Raw genomic sequence first — 24,772 nt, forward strand, 5'->3', positions numbered from 1 at the left:
TAGATGGAAGGCAGCTAGTCATCACCACCCACCGCCAACTCTTGGGCTACTCTTTACCAACGAATAGTGGGATTGACCGTCACATTATACACCCCCACGGCTGGGAGGGCGAGCATGTTTAGCGCGACGCGGGCGCGAACGCGCGACCCTCGCATTACGAGTCGCACGCCTTACGCGTTAGGCCATGCCGGGCCATCAAAAAGATAGGTACAACATTTCACATCAATGAATATAGAATTTAAGAATTATAACCAATTTAACTTTATTCTATAAAATTACATAGCAACACAATATCTTGATATCCATGTTAGATTTTTATAACTGCTTAATATATTAAACACGGAATTGCGCTTCCAATGTAATTAAATCTGTTTTAAAAATTGTATTACCATATTAAGTATATTAAGATGCAAATGTGGTTTTAAAATGTAATACAAATCGAAAAGCATAAAAAGAAATATCAGTTAGTAAAACAGAATCATTTAACATAAACCAAAAGTATTTACGAACAATAGATAGGAAGCTTATACAATAAAATATTACAAGCAAAGTCTCGAGTTAAATTCCTTCAAATCCCAGTTCTTAAGGTTTCAGAAACATTTCTGTAGCTGTTTAGATTTTACTTGAAGATGTTATTGTCTTTGATTAAACAGACATTTTGGCTGTTTTTAGAATTTACCACTATGTATCTCACTCAGTATTCATCATAACTATGGTTACAGTGGGTGATTGTTTTTGATCTACCTGAACATTACAGGTACAGTTTCTCTTTCTTTTATCGATGAAAGTCCATTAGTTTAGGTCATTACAAGAGAAGGGAATGAAATTGAGTTTAACCAATTGAGTTTTTTTTTTTTTAAACCTATACTGGTCTTATTTTATCCTGAGCTTTTAAGACATGTTTTTAAAGTGCTTCTCAAATATTTTTATTATATTTAATTATATTATTATGTTTACTTGTATTATATTTAGCCATTTTACCTTGCATTAATAATGGTTAATTACATTTTATGAGGGCAATTTTCTTACAATACTGCGATGTCATTACTAGCAACGTATTTAAGATATGTTTTAAAAAGGACGTTCAGACAGCGAGATCCATTGTATCCAGTGGAAATGGAAGTATTCATATATAGGACAGAGGTAGGCTCCAAAACAACATTTTAGGTCTATCCAAAGCACAAGGTAGCATCCTCATCAGTATACTGAAGAATGTTTCGACTCCCCTAAAAAAAACATTATAATAAAGCTGTTAAAGTGATATCAAATCTGAAATCGACAAATTCTTACAACCTAGAATGCTACAAGCTTCCAAACACATTTAAAGATTAATGTGTTCTTTTTTCACAAGAAAGATTTCAAAGAAACAAATAACACAAATGGCTCATACCTATCAAGTCTTTTAATTCTTCTTTAATATAATTTTTCGCTTTCCTTACCTTAAAAATAGTCTCGAAGACCATTTTCTCGTGTATTGAGAATAATATGTGGAAAATTTATCAAGATGACTGAGATTGTCTTCACTGTCCTTTGCAAAATATTATCACAATAAAATTTCAGCATCAGGCAATATCACTTACCAATGACAGTTAAAATGAGTAATACTGATGTTGGAGAAAGTAGTTGTGAACAGCATGAGACCTGGAATATATATTTTAGGTTTGATTAACCCTTGTAGAGGCTCCAAAACGCCCGGATGATCATCTGAAGTTTAGGTAGTATGGAATAGTGACTTACACACCCACGTTTACATATTTGACTTATACAACAACTGTAAATGATATTATAATATTAATTTTCTGGGGATATACCCCAGACATCCCTTTTGGTAACACGGAAGCTGCTGTTATCAGCTCATTATACTCCAACATTTCGTTATGAAATCTGAATGTCTAGCCAAGCATCCCACTTTGCAACTCCTTCCTACACCATTGACTTAGCAATTTATTTAGGCAAACGTTAATTTGACACGATATCTCGAATATATCTGTTATCGAAGTTAATATATACGATATTAATTTGGATATCTTTTAGCATTATGACATACTAATCTTAAATCCTGAGTAACAAAATTCATTTCCCATTTAACCTAAACGTTAGATTGTTTTAGTTTTACTAGACACTCACTAACAACTTTTTCAGTTTATTGCTCAGTTTGTTGGGAGAAACATTTTTTGGCTTTTGTCTTGTTTTGTTGAGTTTGAAGTGATAGGCAAGAGGGACAGCGCTAAAATCCAGGTTTCGATACCCGTGATGGGCAAAGCACAGATAACTCCTTGAGTATCTTTGTGCTTCACTTCAAAGAGACAAGATGGAAGGCAGCTGGTTAACACTAAACACCAAAAGTCATTGGGTTACTCATGTTACAATGAATACTGTGATTCTTCCAATACTGTTATAACACACCTATTACCTTAAAGTGTTAAGTAAGATTTTTTGTCAGTAACAGAATGCAAATCACAACTGTATGGTCAGACAGCTAACCATTAGGCCATGTTTGTCTTTTGGCTTTTACACACATAATAACATAGTTCGCAAACTACATTCGACCTGATTTATTGAGAAGCTTCAGGTTAGGTTTTCTTGTGATTTACTTGTGTAATCAGAACATTACGAAACATTATTGAGCATACACTCAGACTCTTATGTTTCAATCTTCTTGTGAGCCTATAACGCTCACCTACATTTCAATAGTAGTTCAGTAGTATAACCTTTTGCAGTATCAATTCAGTTCCTTGGTTTAGCAAACCACCATATTCCCAAACAGGGAAGATATCTCCTGTCTAGCGCAGGAATCATGGAAAATGTTAAATGTTTCTAAGCTTATTTTGGGAGAACAGTGTTAAGAAGAGTTTAATACTGGGTTGGCTGTCACTCTGCAGGGTCCTTCCAAGCAAGAATCTGAATTTTAGTATGCGTGGGAACAGAGCAGTGCCTTCTAAAAAATGTACCTAGATCCTCTAAACGCCTGGAAACCGTCAAAATTTCGTGGACTGTCTACAAGTAATAAAATAACTGAAGTGCCAATGCCAATGTTGATTCTTCACTCGCAACCTTAGGAAAACTTATTAGAAGATAAAGCAAGGCTTTTTTTTTTTTCTATAAACATTGGATGATCATGAATATTTGAAATTGTTTATATCTTCTGGACCAGTGTTCTAACTGTAAAAATCTTAAAAGTACCATGCTATTCTGTAAATTTAGAAAATGTCTGAAGAAATGACCATTTCTGTTTGTTTTGGATTAGCCAATATGCCGAAATGAGATAATTCAATTGATCACATTTTTGAGGTTTTTCAAAAGATGATCTGGTAAGATTCGTCTAATGAAATAAGGAGCAGGTAACACATTATTCTGTTATTAGCTTGGATGAGCCTGTACTGGATGTTTTTGAACACTTAAAGGGCTTACAGAGGTTGAATGTAGACATAATGATAGCTAAACTGTGATGGCTGTTTTACAATGAAGAAAGTAGTGATACCAGCTTGTATCACAACGTTTCACTGCCGTCCATTTGACTGCCGCAATATTTTACTGACAATAAATAATTATATTATTAAAACAAAACATTTCCTAACACAGTGAACGATGTTATTTCCAATAATTGTAGTGAACTAATAAAATATCGTATTTAATATATTATAAATAAAATGAAATAATAAATTAGTTGAATAAATTGCTAGTTGTTGTTTTGAATTAAGCACAATGCTACATAATGGGCTATCTGTGCTCTGCCCACCACGGGTATCGAAACCCGGTTTTTAGCGTTGTAAGTCCGCAGACATACCGCTGAGCCACTGAGGGGGGGGGCAATAAATTGTTACAAAAGCAGAATAATAAAGTAGTCGAATAATTTGCTGGGAAGAAAAGGCTACCACTATATACCAAGTAAGTACGAAATTGTTTGTTTGCACGGGTACAAATTTTATTACATACTTTTTTGTACAAAGTGTTTTGATATGATATTGACTGATTTCATAATATTCCGATAATATATAACGTCTGCACATACAGAAAACCCTAAAATGAAATAATTGAGTTCTGCATGCCTTTGCCGGCAGTAAAATGTACCGGTAGTCATTTATTATGGCAGTGAGTTAACGGGGGTAGAATACAGAACCCTACCAGCTAGAGTTATGTCAGTTTTCAGTAGAAATCTGGCTAATCATACACACAGTTTATGCATCTACACATCATTACATACCCTGTAAGCTAGATGAGATAAAATGGTAAATATTGCACTCTGAAAGAAAAATGACAGACTATTATAACTAGAGTGTAACCCGCCAAAAATGACGGAGCAAGTGTTACCACCTCCACCCAATGGTATATACTAACTTAATTGAAATAAATAAATTTTGGAAAATGAAGCTTAACTAACAAAGAGGCAGAAAAGTGCAGTCGAAGCAGTCAAACATGAGCCAGTCAAAATTAAGATCATTCAATAAATGAATTCGTAGCGTATCCACAGATTAATTATTGGTAAAAAATTACTTAGATTATCAACTTTTAATAAATATAGAAAAGCCAGTATGTTTTGGTAACACTATGTTCTAACAATGGCTTTTTTATGTCATATTGTTAGTGAAAAAGGTATAACCTAATATTGTTTGTTTATGTATTGAAAGTATAAAATGAAACGTATTGATAAGAAAACTGGAAAAAATTGTTGATTTGTTAATTTAGATTCTCCTTTGATTAAAGAAATGTGTTTATTATTAAAAATGTTAGTGGAGTAACATAAAATAACTTAATTCAGAAATGATTTAAATTTAAAATTGAAATTTAATTTGTATACGTTCATGATAAATTTTATACACTTGGCGTTAGGCTACGTGATCGCGCTCTACGTCGTTACTTAAAGGCTTATTATATCAACACTCACTACACTTACAAGATTTCACGACACACACACACACCCTTTCACCCCTTTCGCTAAAATCGTAATGGGCAGACAGTAATCGAACTGTTCTGATTGGATAGATGCATTTTGGCTTGTACATATTTTCTCCTATTTCGAGAAATCAAGCGTGACGTGTCACACACTGTCTTTTGTGGAGGTCAGGTTAAACATTACAAAAAGCAGGAGAATAAATAAAGACTCCACAGATCTATGTTCTCATTACAAGTATCTTAAAATCTGAGTGAGGCAAGAGTAACACTTCTGTCATTATCTTGAAACCAACTGATAAATTCGGATTACAAATAGCTCAACTGTAACCAGTTTGCCATGAGAAAATTACAACCTAACAAAATGTGAGGAAACTTGGTGTTTAGATTTATGATCATTCAGCTTCCAAAGATGTTCTGGTTTTGACAAAGTGAATTAATTTATCCTTAACACTAATGCTCAATATTGAAGGCGAGATCAAAACCGAAACTTCAGGGGTCAATATAAAGACCGAGACCTTGGAATAAATTACATAATGAAGAATAAAGTAAAAGAAATAAAAATAACTTGCATCAAATAAATGTTATTAACATCTTAACTGCAAATCTTTTACGCGTTAATCCCAGAGTCTTTGTTTTCACATCTTCTCCTATGAAAGCATAATGAATGAATGAATAAAGAAATAAAAAATCTATGAATAAATCAAAATGGAAAGTGAAGCTGTTCTATTTTTTAAATAGTTTATGGTGTCGGTGAATTCATTATGAGTTTTTAAGCCGAACAGGATCACAACAGTTCTACTAAACATGTCGAATATCAGAAATAATCACTAACACTTTAGGTAAATACATGCATAAGGCGAAGTTCATACAAATTTCTAGTGTTGTTTCTTTTTGAATTTCGTACAAAGGTGCAAAGCTATCCGAATAGTGGGATTAACCGTCACATTAAACGCCCCCACGATTTAAAGGGGGGATGTCTGGTAGGGCCGGTATTCGAACCCGCGACCATCGGATGACGAGTCGAGGGCGTTAATCACCTGGTTATGTCGGGCCAACTTCTAGTAAGTCTATTGATAATGCAATGCGTAATAACAACTATTTTTGAATAGCGCATATTATAACTGTGGATTGAAGACCGATAATGTGGCAGTTGGTGATTTAAGCAAAAATAAGAGAAGCGCTATAAACATCGTTGCAAAGGTGTAGTACCAACTACCAAAGGGTTTTACTAGTAAAACATCTTTGGTGCTGATACTTTGTAGAATGGACGGAAACTGCCTGTTGTGGAGACACAAATATAGAGGCCGACATTTCGAAAGTCTTCCGCCTTTCGTCTTTAGATGAACACGCAGATACCGTCCATTCTACAAAGTTTCATCATGAATATTCTGCCTAACTAATCTATCAAAGAATACCTTTGGTGCTATACCGCACTTTGTATGAACTGCTGCATAATTGATATTTAATATTTAACGCTTAATAATCCTTGTAGGTCTTAGCTGCGGTAAAACTTTTAAATATAGCTGGCCTCGTTTTCGAGACCTGTAAAATATTGAGATACAAATAAATGGTCCGAGACCTACAACACTAATACCAGTGACCAATGCTTTGATGTAATCTTGTTCAATGTCAAGGACAAAACCGGGAGGCTAGCTGCTAATGCTGGTATTTAAAAATTTAACAGGAGGACTACCACATAATTAACAATGAATTTCAGGCTTTGTAGTACAAAGTGTTGAATAAATGTTGTATTAAAAAGAATTTCAATATGCAAATAGCAAGTCGCATGGGAACCACAGCGAATATAATCTACATTTTTTCTTTGTTTCTCAATTCGCAGGCTGTGTGATATCACCTAAACTGATCACTTTTTTAAGAAGGGTAGTTAGCAAACTTTTCGGAATAAAAATTTTCATATACTCAGATGACAAAGATGTTTGTAGATCAAGGTTATCCCTTGTATTTAATAGCATTGAAAAATTACAGATATGAATCAACTTTGGAATTCAGATCAGCCAGATTCAACAAGTCATACCCCAGCCATGGTAAGCAAAATATAGCATCTTGTAACAGATGAAAACCCACAAATACAAAGGCCAGTGTCATAAGCCGTCCATGTGTCCCAAACAATAGTATACAACATAATCAATAATGATATGTATTTGGGAAAGCAATATAAGTTACATGTACCTAACTTGCTTGTAACAAAATATTCATTCAACAGTCATATACCTCAATAAGCTGAAGAATGAAATGGTAATTTATAGGCAAGTGGCAGTTAATACCTGACAAGACAAATAGAGAATGCTTTATATTACCATGATATTGGAGCCTAATTTCATCACCATGTATGGTTATGTTTAATCTGACAATTACATCTTACAATAGCCATCCAGAGTTTCCATTGAAAAATGTTCCATCACAAAAAAGCACACTGCCCCCTTATTGCTGCTTTGCGTAGATATTCTAATGTATAAGGATAATTGTTTCAAAAAAACTACTATAACAATGTGAATCCATAATAGGTGAGAGGTCATGGGCTCATTTTTGACTTAATGTAACCCTAGTACAAAAAAAGGTTTAATGTCTTTCTTTTAGGTGGCATGATATATATCTAACAGTATTAGACATATTGCGGGGTTTTGTTGTGTACGTTTTCAGAATGAGAGTATCTCCTAATACCCTGTACCCCGCCTACAGAGGTAAGTCTACGGATTTGCAACGTTAAAAACTGGGTTCGATTCCCCTCGGTATACTCAGTAGATAGTCCGACGTGACTTTGCTATAAAAAACACACACTTAATACCCAAAGTTACCTAATTTTCAGTTTTTCATAATTAGGGGTGCACCTACATTATTGCTTATGAGTTATCAGTAATACATCAAACAATACTTTCCGAAATGCATAATATTTATTAATGAATAGAAGAACATATTGTACCAGTTATATTGCTTTCCATCGAATGCTACATAATATAATTTATCTCGAACGATTCTCCAGTTTATTATGTTACGTACGTTATGTATTACGATTTCAAATAGCCGGAAATTTTAGTTTTAATTTACTAGTTAATTAAATGTCGATATGTGTTAAATTTATTATATTTGCCAACAAGGTTGATGCATACAGTTTTCTTTCTTAACACAAATATCTATTAATATGCAAACAACACTATATTTTATAATAACGACTATTTCTAATAGTTATTACAAATAAATTATTTATATACAAAATTTTTACAAACTTACAATCAATTTTAAGTCCTCTATCATGTATGGAACTGAATACTTTGTCGACGGTTAACGAGGCGCAAATTACTTTTATGTTGATATACTAGCTAGCTCTATTCTTCACACATGAGTGTTTTTCCCGACAAAATACCCAAAGTTCTGGTAGAAATACTGACTTCCGAAGTTAATTTACTGAAGTTTGTAATGTTTGAAATCTATACACGATTATAATAAAATATCTGTAATTTTCTTATTAATGAACGTTTGTCGCAGTTATAGTTTCAGAGGCTTATAGTATATTGACTGTGGCAGATCAAAAATATTACATGTAACTTTATCGGGGTGTCGGTTTATAAACTTTAAGACGACATTCTCGAAAATTCATTTGGCTACAATATTCGAAGATACACCAGTACTTTTGTAAAACGTATATTGTTGATTTTTATTTTACAGTCGAGAATATTCCAAATACATATTTAATCAAAACAAACATTACAATAAATACATATAATAGTAAATCCGTTACACGAAACTGAACTGTCTCCGACAATTCTATCAATTCAATTGTCTACATAAACCTCAGATGTTTCGAAAATATTCATAAATATGCTATGTAAACTTTTATGATATATGAGAAATGTATCAAATCGTTTCATGACGGAATGAAGTTATGTAAATGCTTTATTATTTGTAGTGTTGTTCAAGACCAGGGAACGCTTGAAAATAATTATACGAAACATTACGTGTATAGAATGTATGGAGTAGGACAATATGGAAATCCATGCTTCATCACACTATTGCAGGGATACCGTGAATGTGTCTCAGGACTACAGTGACCCCCCCCCCAGTGGCTCAGCGGTACGTCTGCGGCCTTACAACGCTAAAAACCGGGTTTCGATACCCGTGGTGGGCAGAGCACAGATTGCCCATTGTGTAGCTTTGTGCTTAATTCAAAACAACGACTACAGTGAAATATCTAAATCTTCAAAACACATGTTATAATTCTAATTAAAGCTTACTAACATATTATACATATCTGAATGGCTAGGGGATCATTCATAATTGAAATCGATGAGTAAATCTCAGTAATAAATACATAGCAAAACAGGTAAGGAAAAATTTGGTGTTTTAACAAAAGCAACAACAAATGTTCAAGCGAAAAGCTTTGTAGACATTTATTATGATATTGTGGTGAAATGGACAAGACAGTTTCCATGAAGGAATTATGTAATAATTTTTTCCCAAAGAAAATTAATAACCTTGAATACAAATAAAATACAACATTAATACTTTACGTTTGATATTAATCATGTTTTCTGTTCACTGTGTTCTTGTAAGCTTTTATATAGAAAATCACTGATCAACATTCTCATTATCACCACTGTTGCTAAGGTTGATGCAGGGATTGGAACATTTGCTGTTGATTTCATGTTCGCAAATGCTATAAATAAAAAAGCCCATTCTTGCAGGTAATCTTTCCACAATAGAAGCACTTCATAAACTAAAGTATATCAGATGCCGATTTTTCCTTAAAATACAATAGGATAACCTTGTTGCTGTCCTTTCGCCACCTTTCTGTGGAAATTATATCAGCCATTACAATGTGAGAAAGTGTCCAAATTTTCGTTTGATAAAAAACGAATTTTACATGGTATAAAAGACTTGCTTCACATGGAGAGATTTTGTTGATAGGCGCATTCTTTTTTATTGCCAGTTAAAAACGAGATTAGTTGAGTATCCTCAAGACGGCTCGTATGGGTATTAGAACTTTAGATGAAATAAAGTACAGAACAACGTTTAGACCTTCTTAGGTCATCTTCAGGCTAACGAAGAGAGTTTGCAACTGTTGCACATGATACTTGCTTGCTCCTGTTTCTTGTTCTTTTATTCATTCCTTTTTCTTGATTGCTTCGGTGCATCTTTACCAGTGGCGGATTTAAGGTTGTGTGGGCCTAACATCTCATATAATTTTACATATAATAAAAGTATCAATAGGACCCTATTAAGGTCATGGGCCCTAGGGCTGAACCTTCACCTAAATACGCCTCTGGTCCTTACTCGTCAAAAACTTCCACAACTGTACTTAAACTAAAGCAACCAATCAGTGCCTTGTAGTATCCATCTACAAAATCATCAGATGAAAATCTATCTTCTTTCATTTTACGAAGCTTTGCCATAGAGTCTCATAATAAATGAGAACAATTAATCTATTATCATTGAATGAGCAATCCAGAAAATAAACTTTTATTCATGTAGAGTATGACCCATAAACCTAGTTGTAAATCACGTAGTTTCGTTACCGAACCATCTAGACTGAAAGTGTCCAAAATATTTGGTTAATAAATATGTTTGTACAAAGAGAATTCAATTTCGAATTTACGATAATTATGAGCTGATTCTGTGATAAATAAATATTTCATGGGAACACTAAGAAAAGGTTTTATAGTAGAGTACAATATATAGAGTAAAAATCATAATGATATAATCATCATATGTAATCTAATTGGTATAATTGAGAATGTTTTTAAATTAAATAACCAGTGCTTCCTTTTTACATGAATTTATTAAAAGAAACTTTATGAGTAAATTAATAAACAATTAAATCAACAGAATGTGAATGAAAATGTACTGTGGCATTATACCATTAACGTTTAGATACAAAAAAGAGGATACAACATTACGTTGGGGGTGATGTTTAAAACCCTCATATGAAGTGTTGTACACCACTTGAGAATTCGATAACAGAGCTGAAACTTAAGATCCATGGGAAAAAAATAAACCGTCAAACCTTTTTTTTGTATTGGGGATACAAAAGTTAGGACACCCTATGAAAGCCTGTGTATTTTTGTAACATTTTTGGATATATAGATATTTAATCTCCATTTTAACAATACTGAAAGATTATAGGAATATAACTAAACAATTACAACTGAAAAAAAGACTTTTCAAGATCTTCAGTAAATGTAATTCTACACAAATGCATATTCTAACTAAGGAAAAAGTTAGGACACCCTACCCTCTAACAGCTAGTGTCACCTCTTTGGCTGAAGTAACTGCAGTGAGACGCTTCTTGTAGCTATCTACCAGTCTCTGACATCGGTCTGAAGAAAGTTTGCCCCACTCCTTAATGCAGAATTCTTTCAGCTGTGAGATGTTTGAGGGGTTTCTTGCATGTACAGCCCATCAAGTCATCCCACAGCATCTCAATGGGATTTAGATCTGGGCTTTGACTTGGTCATTCCAGGACTCTCCATTTCTTAGTTTTCAGTCAGTCCTTGGTGGATTTACTGGTATGTTTTGGGTCATTGTCGTGCTGCAGGGTCCGGTTCCGCTTTAGCTTTAATTTTCTTACAGATGGTCTCACATGATCCTTAAGCACCCACTGATGCACAGTAGAATTCATGGTGGATTCTATGATTGTGAGCTGTCCAGGTCCTGCTGCAGTAAAACAGCTCCAAACCATGACACTTCCATCTTCATACTTCACAGTTGGTATGAGTTTTTTTCCCTGGATCGCTGTATTTAGTTTACGCCAAACATGCCCTCTGTTCTAGTGTCCAAATAATTCAATTTTGGACTCATCTGTTTAAAGAACATTATTCCAGAAGTCCTGGTCTTTGTCTACATTCTCTCTGGCAAGCTTCAGTCTGGCCTTGATGTTTCTCTTAGAGAGCAAAGCTTCCCTCCTTGCACACCTCCCATGCAAGTTAAACTTGTGCAGTCTCTTTCTGATTGTAGAGGCATGCACTTTCACATCAACAGTAGCCAGAGCCTGCTGTAGGTCCCGTGATGACATGTTAGGGTGTTTGGAGACCTCTTTTAGCATCTTGTGGCCTGCTCTCGGGGTGAACTTGCTTGGACGACCAGACCTGGGCATGTTGGCAGTTGTTTTGAAAGCCCTCCACTTGTTGAATATTTTCCGGACAGTGGAATGGCTGATTTCAAAATCTTTTGGGATCTTTTTAAATCACTTACCAGACTCATAAGCTGCTACAATTTTCTTTCTGAAGGCCTCAGACAGCTCTTTTGCTCTCACCATGGTGCTCACTCTCACTTTGACAGTCAGGAGCACACCAAACTAAATGTCTGAGGTTTAAATAGGGCAAGCCTCATTCACAATGCTGAGTAACGATCCTTTAATCATGTGCACCTGGTGTGATACACCTGTGTGTGAGTTGAGTCATTTTAAGTGGGAATAAATGTGGGAGTGTCCTAACTTTTTCCTCAGGTAGAATATGCATTTTTGTAGAATTACATTTACAGAAGATCTTGAAAAGTCTTTTCTTCAGGTTTAATTGTTTAGTTATATTCCTATAATCTTTCAGTATTGTTAAAATGGAGATTAAATATCTATATATCCAAAAATGTTACAAAAATACACAGGCTTTCATAGGGTGTCCTAACTTTTTCACATGACGGTAACATCGAAAAAGTGAGCTCATGACCTCTCACCTATTATGGTTTTTCCGTATGGTTATACTGTTAAGTGTATGCATATATTTTATCTGATTTATTCTCATATTATGTGTTTGTAACATCATATAGAAATTGCAAAGTTTATATATTCGCAGGCTTCCTATAAGAAAAACGATTGAAGCAAAGACTAAGAAATAGCTATGTAAGCTGGAATTTTGTTTTGAATATTGTATTTATAACTTTTATCATTTGTAAAAGCAAATAATTTTGTATGAAGCACTTGGTTTTGTTCTAATATTTAGTTCATCATGGTTTCACAAAATATCTGAAAATGCTTAACCTTTAAATTTCTGACTTGTTTTTTATACCATACACTTCTAGCGAGGTCCATGTACTACATAACAATGAGTAAGTTATATTTTTTACTTGTCACAATGTTCAATGTAATAATTCCACATATTTTATGTAAAATATATAGGAAACCCCAGTGGTAATTAGTGAAATTATCTTCATATTCGGGCCTGGCATGGCCTAGCGCGTTAAGGCGTGCGCTTCGTAATCTGAGGGTCGCGGGTTCGCGCCAAACATGCTCGCCCTCCCAGCCGTGAGGGCGTTATAATGTGAAGGTCAATCCCACTTTTCGTTGGTAAAAGAGTAGCCCAAGAGTTGGCGGTGGGTGGTGATGACTAGCTGCCATCCCTCTAGTCTTACACTACTAAATTAGGGACGGCTAGCACAGATAGCCCTCGAGTAGCTTTGTGCGAAATTCAAAACAAACAAACAATCTTCATATTGATATTATTTTTTTATGTGACTTATATTTGATTAACGACACTGTCTATGATTTTGGAGTTAATGTGTTTATGTTAATGACGTACCAAATGAAGTTCAACTCTGTTTACTTAATTTTCATTTTAAATTAGAGATCGTGTTTATGCTTTAAATGAGGGAACATAATCAGAATTTAATATTTAAGCAAAATATCTTAATGTATCTCTTAAATAGATAATTATGTAACTCCGTCTTAAATTTAAAGTGAAGACACACAAAGATTGGATAACACAATGCAATTGTCTTTTATTAAACCTAAGTGATCCTAGGTGAGTCTGGACGTGAGGCATTCATTAAAACAAAGTGCACAGAAATGTGGATTTCTATGGTTTTACAAGGCAATCTTTGACTTCCAAATCAATGTTCAGGCAGATAAAAGACGTAAGCATTCTCTGAAGCTATAATGAAGGACTTGGCAGTTATGTGGTTGAATGGCATTGCTGTAATATCAGTTAATGTGGCCCTCTCTCTTATGAAAGAAGTGACTAATATCAAGTTGTGGCTAGAAACTTCGGAATTTTATTGATACTAGATGATATATCTAATGACTTTTGGGTTAGAGGGGTTTCTTTGATAACTCAAGTCATCACTGTGGATGAAAGTATTCAGCCTTAATAGTTTGTGGTGTATTTGAGAGCCCGTTGTTTGCCTAATCATTGTTGTGAGAATTTTACCACTTTTACAGTAACGTTGAACGTTCGTTTCTTCAAAATCTTTGTACCTATTGATAAATAATTTTGCCATGTGAATATTTCTTCTTGAAAATAGTGGTTGCATACCTTTCAGCTTTAATATTAGGTTTTTGGAACATTACTATTCAGAACTTCTTTATCACGTGACCATAGTTATTAAATCGTCGGATTTGTGCATGAAAGTCGTAGCTATTTCACACGTTTCATGTGTTTCTTTAATCATTAAGAGATTATATGTTAGATTTCGCGCAAAGCTGATACGTGAGTGCTTTGCTACCTTTTATTTCAAAACGATAGACTAGACTGGAAAACATTTGGTCAACATCACTTGCTGCCAGGCCCGGCAGATCGAATCCCCATCACACCAAACATGCTTGCCCTTTCAACCGTGGGGCATTATAATGTGATGATCAATTTCACTATTCGTTGATAAAAGAGTAGCTTAAGAGTTGGCGGTGGGTGGTGATGACTAACTGCCTTTCCTCTAGTCTTACACTGCTAAATTAGGGACGGCTAGCCAAGATAGATCTCGTGTAGCTTTACGCGAAATTCAAAAAATAAGCAAACACTTGTTGCCAGTTTCTAAACTACTTTTGTCAGGCCAAATAGTGAAATATCCTCTATATTTATTCATTTTCTTCTTTGCACTTATCATTCACACATTTTCTAAATTGATTCATTTTGAAAAATAACAAAAGAATTAAGATACATCACCAATAGACACGTATTTGACTGTACTTGTTAAACAATGTTTAAACAAAGAATTAGAATAAAGTAGAACTAAAACCTGTTAACTACAATTTAAAATACAAAATAATACGTGATGAATATATTAAATAAAACCCTTGGAAATAGATTAACCAAAAGTAAAATAAATTATAAATTAATTTTAATATATAAAAAACATAAAAATTAAATTATTTAATGTTACTTATTCACAATACTTGGAGTGAAATAATTCTTGTCATAATGTAGTACCCAGGTGGATCAACAGTGAGGTTCTATATTTACAATGCTAAAATCCGAAGTTTAATTATGCCCGGACGAAATAACGTAAATAGTCCATTGTGAAGCTTTATTTTAAATATCTAGTCATAGTGTGTAGAATGAATTTAAAAGAAAATACAAAACAAAGAAAGAACATTTATAAATTAGATGAATATAAGAAATTGAAAGATTGATCAATTGTTTGGTATTAAGCATAAAGCTATACAATGGACTATCTGTGCTTGCCTCAGGTGCATGAATTGTAGCAGGGTTGTTCAGGCCAAAGATACATCAGAGACAAGAGACACGGGTGCATTTTGGGTCTTGGCTGATCCGCTGCACCTGAATAGTTGGCTAAAAACGCATCTGCCAGTTCTAAAGTAGTTCAACAGCATTTTGAAGAGTAGCTGCTTTTCTGTAGGCTGCACTGAATAGTTCTGCATGTTTCACTAGACTTTAATTTTGCGTTTAAAACTGTACACCATCTTGTCAAGTAGCTGAAGTATATGGGAAGTATGTAGAGCAATCGAGAGCATGGCAATTTCGTTTTCTTTTGCATAATCAAGGACACCAATTGAAATAACACTTTCATTATTGACTAGCATGATAAGAACCTTTCATCCCTGGCATGCCCAAACATGCTTAGTGCTTCATCCCTTCACCCCACCTGAATCACTGACAAAGCCTTTAATTTAGGGTGGTGCACGATCAATGAGCACAGAATTCATCCCTTTTCTCGGAAATATCATTATCAGTAGCACAAAATTACATGAAGCTGAATAGCAGGCCAGAACTATGACTAACTTTTCCTTCTCGACACTTGATGTAACATTCACTACCTTCCTCCTCTTTTTGCTTAGATCTTTGATGAATATAAGACAGAGGTTCGAATTCTAGTCTCATTGCAGTTATACATATGGCAACTTCAAAGTTTTACTTTGTTTTAACTTCCCTGATGATATGGAAAAAACCTTTCGACCATTGGCTAATTAAAACCAGTTGCCCTTGCCATAGAAGTTAATTCAGGAGTACAAACAAAGACAGTAGGATTATATTTCAAAAGAGCTTTTATTCAGTCGAGATCTGCAGATCCTTTAAATGGGTGTTTGATCTGATTTCGTATTGTCAGTTGGTATACCATTAATTTTGCATAATTTATTGTGAGACTATGAAAATAGGACTATCTTTACAATGTAGACTTAAGTTGTTCTTCTGAAAAGACTGGTCAATAACACCCAGTAACTTTCTTTTCACTGTATTTTATTAGGTGTTTCTGCAGTTAAGGGTATGGTGTATCAAATGTACTAGCTGCTTCTAGGATAGCAACCATGTCTTCTCTTGCGGCACCCATGACAGTTTGCAATGATTTTTTATCTCGTTGCGTGCACATAGTCTTTCTTCTATATAAGTAAACCATCTGGAAAACAAAATATGTTGTATTTTATTGGAAAAACTGGCTGAACACAAGCAGTGATTTATAACAAATACCGGTCCAAAAGAACCATTTGTTCTTTTTGCCTGGTTGCCTTCGCCTAACAGTGATTAATTGAAGTTACCCACTCTCTCGGATTTTGCTTAACTATAGATGACAAACTTTTGTTGAAGAAACTGTAAGAGTTCTTGACTTATTAATAAAAATGCATATGTTTAAAGAACAACTTTGTTGAGCATTTTAATCGCGACTCAAATTCACAATCACAATTACGAGCAAACAGGTTAAAACTTACCTTTGACTTAGGGTTCAAAGGAGACAAACGTGGAACTAAGATCTCGCGCAGTCACATTATCCAGTGATGACGTATCACTCAACAGTGACTGACACTCATCCCTGTGCTCAAGAGAGAGAATTATCGACCTGGTTCCTTTTTTCCGGTCTTCCCCTAAATTATGCCAGGCTCGGATGATTTGTTGGTTTTACTAAAACCACCTATATAAATAATAAGTATCTCAAATATTATTTCTTACATGATATGTTAAGATGTTCCAGAAAATCAAGGAAATAAACAATGGTAGGGTATTAAAAGTAGTATGTCACCAGCAGAAAAAATTAATTTCAAAGCAATAACACAAACAAAAAATCGTACTGTGACTGAAGCCGTTATTGTGATTAATTGGTAAACATTTGCATTTTGAAAATTTATCATTAGCTGATTCTCCCATAACAGCTCCCCGCTAGTACAGAGGTATGTCTACGAATTTAGAATGCTAAATTCAGGGGTTCGATTCCCTTCAGTGGGCTCAGCAAATAGCACTATGTGGCTTTGATCTAAGAAAACGCACACACATTCTCCCATTACTTTATGGCATGAAAGTATTTAAAATAACATGTTACTGTGATCATGTGTTCTCTATGGTTGTTTAGGATTACAAATTTTTGAGTAAATAAAAAGATTAGAGTGTAAACTCAATCCAGAAAGTATATAATTTGATTTGATCATCACATAATCCAAGAGTATTCGTTTGGAACCTGCAATAAAACTAGTTGTTTTTTTAAAGCACTTGATCTCCTTTACACGTATATCTAGTGTAAATATTCAAATTATGTTATTTCGTTATCAAGACCAGATTAAGGGTTTATTTGCCGTAGGCTTTTCAACTTATTGAGGCTACCTCGAGATAGAACCTTTATATACGATACATTTATACTCATAGCTTGGGGCCCCCTAGATAGTGTGAGGCCCTGGGCTTCAACCTGGCTCATGTCTTAATCTGGGATTGATTGCTATACACAACAGCCAAGACATTTGTTGTTATTAATAACTGAAAAGGTAAGAGTAAATTGCATTTTCCAATAAAAATTACTGAACATGAAATTGCATGAATTCCCTCACGTGTTCTCTTTTGCTTCAGAGGGGAATACATAGAGTGCATAATCCTTTTCCTGCCATATTTAGTTTTGCCATGTGCAGTTGATTAGAGTGGGGTGGAAATGAAATGTATTAGTCACAAATCGACTAATTTTCTTGCGAAAAGGTCCTTGAACATAACAGGTGTGTATCTCTTTAACTGTATAACTAATATTCAGATGCTGTGAGTGGTGGTAATTTTAGGTTTATATAACTAATACCTTACAAAGATAAATCTGTGAGCGATAATTAGAGGTCTATTTATCAAAACAGATAACTAGGGACATAGTGAGATGCATGTAAAGAGTTTCACAGAATTGGTAAAGGAAATCGTTTTAATTTAAACCTTAACATATGCGTTGATCTCATTAGTATAATGCCAATTTATAGAAAAAGCTAACATTTATGGTCTATGGAAGTATCATAATACAAAATAATTATTCTTATTAGACTGATATAGCTGGATTTACTGCAGAGATGTAAATAAGATAACATTAGTTTTTACATCTGCCTTTGCTAATATACAAAGGTGGTTTGCATTTCGGTGATGAGTTTTATATTTGTCATTTTAGAATAGATGGCAAACAAAGTTGGCTGTTGAAATATTATTAGAGAAAAAAGGCAACAGAAGAGAAACTTTATTGTAGTTTCCTGTTTGCTTTTTGCAATATAATATAGTAAAAAAGAACACATGTGAAGAACAGCTGTCATCTTCATCAAGGTGGAAAGAATATTACAGCATTTAGCCCGATTGCTAGATTTTGGACACAAGGTTTTTAAGTAATTATATTTTCAAGAAGTATTTAAATCATACTTATAGGAGTAGATTGTTTTTCATTATTTTCCAGTTGGAAAATAAACACTTAAGAAAGCCCGCCTCACATTGGCTGTGGTTATCTTGTAAGTTGCTGGTTTAATATAAGGTACTAATACCTCGTCTAGAATTAGTTTCCCACTTTTATTATTTATTGCCATCATTCTGAATCGTACTCGTGTACTTGTAACGTAGAAGGACAGTTATATTTTGTGAAGATAATTTTACGTATGTAATCAAATTATCTTTTTTATTTTAGTAGCCACGCAAATCGTCCAGTTAGTGTGTTATTTATTTAATACGTAATATTAGTGTTCTTATTAATAGTGCACTGTCTTTGGCGATTTGTTTAGCTGTTGAATATTACTAGAAATAATTAAATATCTTCTATTAGGCACACACATTTGCAGAGGCAATAACAGTGTATTGAAAGTAGCTGATGTTTCTGTCTACAGTCAGATGTGATTAGCTTGCAACTACATAAGTTAAATCTTAATTTTAAGTAATTCCATCGTCTTTTCGTGAATATGACGGACGTAAAGTCTAGAACACACCTCACCCGGTAATATACTTGAACATAAATCTCATCATACAACTATGGATAAACAAATTAATGCATGTATAGTTTAGCTGGTCTCGCTTTGAGATACACTTAGACTTAGAGGTTTGTGAACTAAATTTCCTTATTAATATCATTTTTACATGTGAAGTTATGTTTTAAAATTATTTATTTTATTTTATATGCAACTTGATAAAATCTTCGGGTGCTGTTATGAAATATCTTTCATAACAGACCCATTACTAGTGATATATGTTAAAATGTGAAGGTAGTGCAGTGTAATTACAGTACAAAAGCGATAAGAAACGTTATGTTAATTTCATAACTGTTGTTATATTTATGTAAAGTGTGGTAAGAAATAAGTGATCATGAAATTAATATTACATTTTCAATTATTAAGTATTTAAGGTATCAACGCGTTTTTGTCGGAATTTAATATAAAAATAAACAATTTCTTTAAAAAAATTGTCAAATACCGCATGTTTGTATTTTTAGTATAACTTTTTCCCATATTTTATTATTACCGGGGCCATTATTTCGAGCGTTACAACTATTTGATTAAGTGGTTTATTAACGCATAGTTTGAGTAATACATAACATTCCATTTTTTAATGAATGTCTTTTCATTCATCCATGAAATAACTCTCCATTTGACTAATATTACATATTTGTAGCTTCCATGAATACACTTCTCCTTTTGAATAATATTATATTTTTCTTCGACTATTACATTATTCTTCTTTTGGTTATTGTATAGTTTTTTTTCTAATTTACCATAATCCTTCGTTTAGTTTTTAGTGTTTTTTAGTTCTAATCAACTGACTGATCATTCCCTCTAGAAAATAAGAAAAAGTCGAGAACACAGACCTATCGATTTAGAGTTATCATTAGAGAAAACTGTAATTCACCATCATACACAAAGTACGGTTAAACCCTCCAAAGGTAGACCAGGTGTTATCTCAGTTGAACGACACGGATAGCTAGATCGATAACTACTTAAGGATTTTCTTGACCATATGTTGTGTGAAAAGTGTATATGCACCTGAATAACTGACAGACTTTGAAACATTCTATTTTGAAATAAGAAGGTAGAACACACATACTATGCATACATATTACCTAATTACAATAGAATATAATTAGTTTTATTCAGTTGATAACATTTCTGGACAGTATACAATATGTCATTTTTGCCGTATTGTACGAAATAAAACATTATCAGAAATCTCATATTTATAATCCTTCTAGTCTTCATGTGTTTAAGCAGTGTATGACTTTTTAATTTATCCGTTTCCTAAACATATTTTTTTCGGCCTTGACAAAATTTTTCCATTTACTGTGTATAGCTTTTAGACCATTACATAATTGTTTGTTCGATTGAGTGCAGCGTTTTATTTTACCATTACATAATTCGTCATTTGCATACTGCATATTTTTCGACCGTTATGTAATTATGCGATTGTTTAATGCATTAGTAATCTGAGGGTCGTGGATTCGAATCCCTCTCATACCAAACATGCTCGCCCTTCCAGCAGTGGGGACGTTATAATGTGACGGTCAATGTCACTATTCGTTGGTAAAAGAGTAGCCCAAGAGTTGGCGGTGGGTGATGATGACTAGCTGCTTTCCCTCTACTCTAATACTGCTAAATTAGGGACTGCTAGCACAGATAGCCCTAATGTAGTTTTGTGCGAAATTCAAAACAAACCAAACCAAATTAATGCATTAAGTTCGCTGTATTATTAAACAATTTAACCTTTGTCTGAGATATAGTTTTTTAGACCTTTATATAATTCTCCGTTTGACTAATTTACAGACTTTTAAAATATTAAATAATGTTTCTTTACATTAATGTGAAACTTTTATCCAAAATCTCATAATTTTCCAATTGATAATTTTTTGTTCTTTTGACACCCAGTGGCGCAGCGATAAGTTGCAAACTTATAACGCTAGAAACCGGATTTATGGAGACAACAGCACAGCACAGAAGGCACTTACTTAGCTTTGTGCTTAACTACAGACAAAGATAAGCTCTGTTGTTTTCATAGCAACTTCCTTTTAAAACTGTATATCATTTTATTTTACCGTTAAGTATCTCCAGAAGTGTCCATTTTTTTGCATCCTGGAGAGGACGCTCCGGCTTTGTCACCAACATACAAACAACGGGGGAAACAGCAGCTACGAGTAATATAAGTCCATATCGTTTTCGTGCAAATATCCATAGCATACTTCTGCTTCTCTATCAGCGCAAACTCAGATGACTCGGCCATGTACGAAGGATGAACGTATTACCAAAGATATTTTAAATGATTAGCTGGATACAGAAAAAAGACTAGCCTTCGTTTCAAAGATACCTGCAAGAGAATCGATATACATCGATACACATACGTGGAAAAAACTGTTGAGAACAGGAGTGAGTGGAAGCAAGCAGCTAAGTTGGGCCTCAGAAAGGAAGATGAGATAATTAAGGAAGATGCAGAAGAGAAGAGAGCGCGTCAGAGAAATTGAGAAGCTGCGAGATCATCTTCAGAACACATAAGTTATACATGTGATAGATGTTACTGAATATGCTCTTTTTAGATTGTATTTATCAGTCACACCCGAATGTTTCCAAATATATGTTGTCGTGTAAGATAGAAAGGTTACTGCTGCTGCTGTTAAGTAATTTTCTATTTAATTGGCAATTTTGTTGTTGTTGTTTATTTGTTCTTTTTTACCATGACAAAATTGTCGATTATTTATAATCTAATTTTTTCTCAACAAAAATTTTCTTCTAAGCAGTATCTAGTTTTATTTCTTTCCAGACAAATATTTCTGGGTTTTCGATGGAAACAGTTTTACTAAAGATAGCCCTTATCCTCTAACTGACCTGGGATTACCTCCATTCTTGAATCGTCTTGATGCAGCTCTGGTATGGGAGAAAAACGGAAAAACTTACTTCTTCGCAGGAAATAACTACTGGCGATATGATGACAGAAAGAAAAGAATGGATGACTTTTATCCTCAACCAATCCAACGGTGGAGAGGAATTCCCTCTAATATAAATGCAGCATTTACTTGGAATGGTGAGTATTTGTATGACTTTTATGGTAGAGAATTATTTGTGACTTTTAGCAAACATCACTTAATAAAATTATTAATGCAAATACATAAATGTAGAAAGTTAAGTTCTTTATATTAAATTTATTTAATAAAATCAGCAAGACACTATACAGCTAAAGCTGATATAAGGATTGTGAAAAACTACGTTCTGATTTTGGTGTTATGTAGGTAGCGTAATGCCGCCAGAAATATATTATTTTTGGGAAGGATATGTAACAGCCCTCTCCAACACAAAATATTCATATACTGACATTATATAAAGACCTGTTCGGATTAGTGAGTTAGAATTTCCAAGCTATTTTTTGTACTTACACTATTAAAAACAAAGGAATGTGTATCAACTTGGAGCACCAAGACCATCCACAGTGGAACCTGTAACAAGTCGTAACCAACTATGGTATGTAAAATTTGGTGTCTTGTAACAGATGATAATTCATGAACATAAAGAGCAGAAGTAAAACTGTTTACATGCTCCAAGAGAAGCAACTTAAGCTGTTTCCATTACATATCCATTGAGGCCCAGCATGGCCAGGTGGTTAAAGCGTATGACTCCTAATCTGAGGATTGTGGGCTCGAATCCCCACCACCCCAAACATGCGCGCCCTTTCAGCCATGGGGGCTTTATAATGTTATGGTCTGTCCCACTATTCGTTGGTAAAAGAGTATCTAAAAGTTGGCGGTAAGTGGTGATGACTAACTGCCTTCCTTCTAGTCTCACACTGCTAAATTAGGGATGGCTAGTGCAGATAGTCCTCGTGTAGCTTTGCGCGAAATTCAAAAATAAACAAACATGTGCATTAAACCATTGTATAATTCAATAAACTCGAGGATGAAATGAATATTTGAACTGTTCCACAAAAACAAACAAACAAAACATACAGTCAGACTGTTAAAACGGATGCAAGGAAACTATCATCTTCTTACACTATATGGCTTATAGATAGCCTGCTGGGAGGTGCTGTGTGTTTTGAAATGGTAACCTTTTGTTATGAAACTTATGTTACAGGATTACTTTCACGATGCACAGCTGTTATATAAGTGTGTCGTGGCGACATGGCCTATAAAAACGTGGTCAAGCTTTGAAATCCTTTTAACATACTCAATATCTTAAATAAAGATAAATTTAAAATTTCGTCATTGTGTTTAAATACAAGATAAATTCGTAATCAGTATCTAACTTTCTAAATGAACATTACATATTAATTTCTTTAATTTATATCCTTCTTTCACAGGACTGACATATTTTTTCAAGGCCAACCTTTACTGGCGATTCAACAATGAAGAAGTAATAGTTGATGAACAATATCCTTTATCTGCTTCTGCCGATTGGCTGGGATGTTGAGGAACATGGTGCATTTGAAGAAAACACATTAATTCGTGTCTTGGGCTTCTTGCAGCTTCCTGTTTTCTTTTTACAATTTCATACTCATTCAAAGTGTATTTGTTAAGAAATTTAATAAACCTAAAAATCCGTAAATTGTATTGAAGACATAATTGAAGTATATACATGTATTTACTTTTTTATGGTGTATCGTCAATTCTGAACCCTTTTCTTTACTTTACCAGAAAACTTATCTCAGCATTAAAAAGCAATATTTTTTACCTTGGTTGTGTTTTCCATGCTACTTTCAAATACATCATCCATGAACGAGAGCTCATATTAAAGGTGCTCTAAAGACTAAGAAAATAGTTCCTTAAAAGAAGTAGTATTGTTAAGGGTTAGATTTCACTTTGTTATAGTCACTGCTTTTGAAATTTTACAACAGGATTCTACAAAAGAGGAAGTGTGTTCAGTTTCACGATTATGCTAATAAAAATAACGAGAACCTTCTAGTAATGTTTAATAAAGAAAACATTCAAAACAGTAAATGTGTGTCATGTTTAGTTGATCCTTAATGGAATTCTGAGTAGTCTTCATATTATATAATTGTAATTAGGATACTTTATTTTGAAAGAAAAACTTGCTTTAAATATTTCGATATCATTGATTCGAATTCTACCATTAAGTAACATGTAAGATCTACCACGCTGATTAGATTATGATTATTAACATATTTTATAAATAATACTTGCATTGCGATTATATCTTTTGTTTACATCATTGTTTTGAACTTGTATATATCAACACTACCTTATTTGTATCTACTTAATACCGTTTGATGGCCCCCGAGTGGATCAGTGGTAAATTTACAGATTTACAGCGAAAATATTCAGAACTCGATTCTTTACGGTGGCCACAGAGGATAGAAAATTGTGGCTGTGTTTTAAAACAAACAAATTAGAGCATTGGCTTATGTATTTGTTTCCAACTTGTGTACATCAACACTGCCTTTACTTGTATCTTCCTTACTCGTTTTCTTTTAACGTTTTACGTTTCTGGTACATTCTTTCGTCTTTTACT

The 24,772-nt window shown here is 33.9% G+C and overlaps 1 protein-coding gene across 1 annotated transcript in view; it reads left to right on the forward strand.

The window, feature by feature from the left end:
• The window catches only part of LOC143248994 (matrix metalloproteinase-17-like), a 56,244-nt gene extending 32,004 nt beyond the window's left edge, over nucleotides 1-24,240 (forward strand). Inside the window, exons 7-8 of the mRNA XM_076498095.1 lie at nucleotides 22,074-22,334; nucleotides 23,604-24,240. Of these exons, the coding sequence (XP_076354210.1) occupies nucleotides 22,074-22,334; nucleotides 23,604-23,713 (371 nt within the window). The 3' untranslated portion in view covers nucleotides 23,714-24,240. The remainder of the gene's footprint in view (nucleotides 1-22,073; nucleotides 22,335-23,603) is intronic.
• Nucleotides 24,241-24,772: the final 532 nt, after the last annotated feature.

The sequence above is a fragment of the Tachypleus tridentatus genome, chromosome 4 (assembly GCF_004210375.1).
Source record: "Tachypleus tridentatus isolate NWPU-2018 chromosome 4, ASM421037v1, whole genome shotgun sequence".
Taxonomy (NCBI): domain Eukaryota; kingdom Metazoa; phylum Arthropoda; class Merostomata; order Xiphosura; family Limulidae; genus Tachypleus; species Tachypleus tridentatus.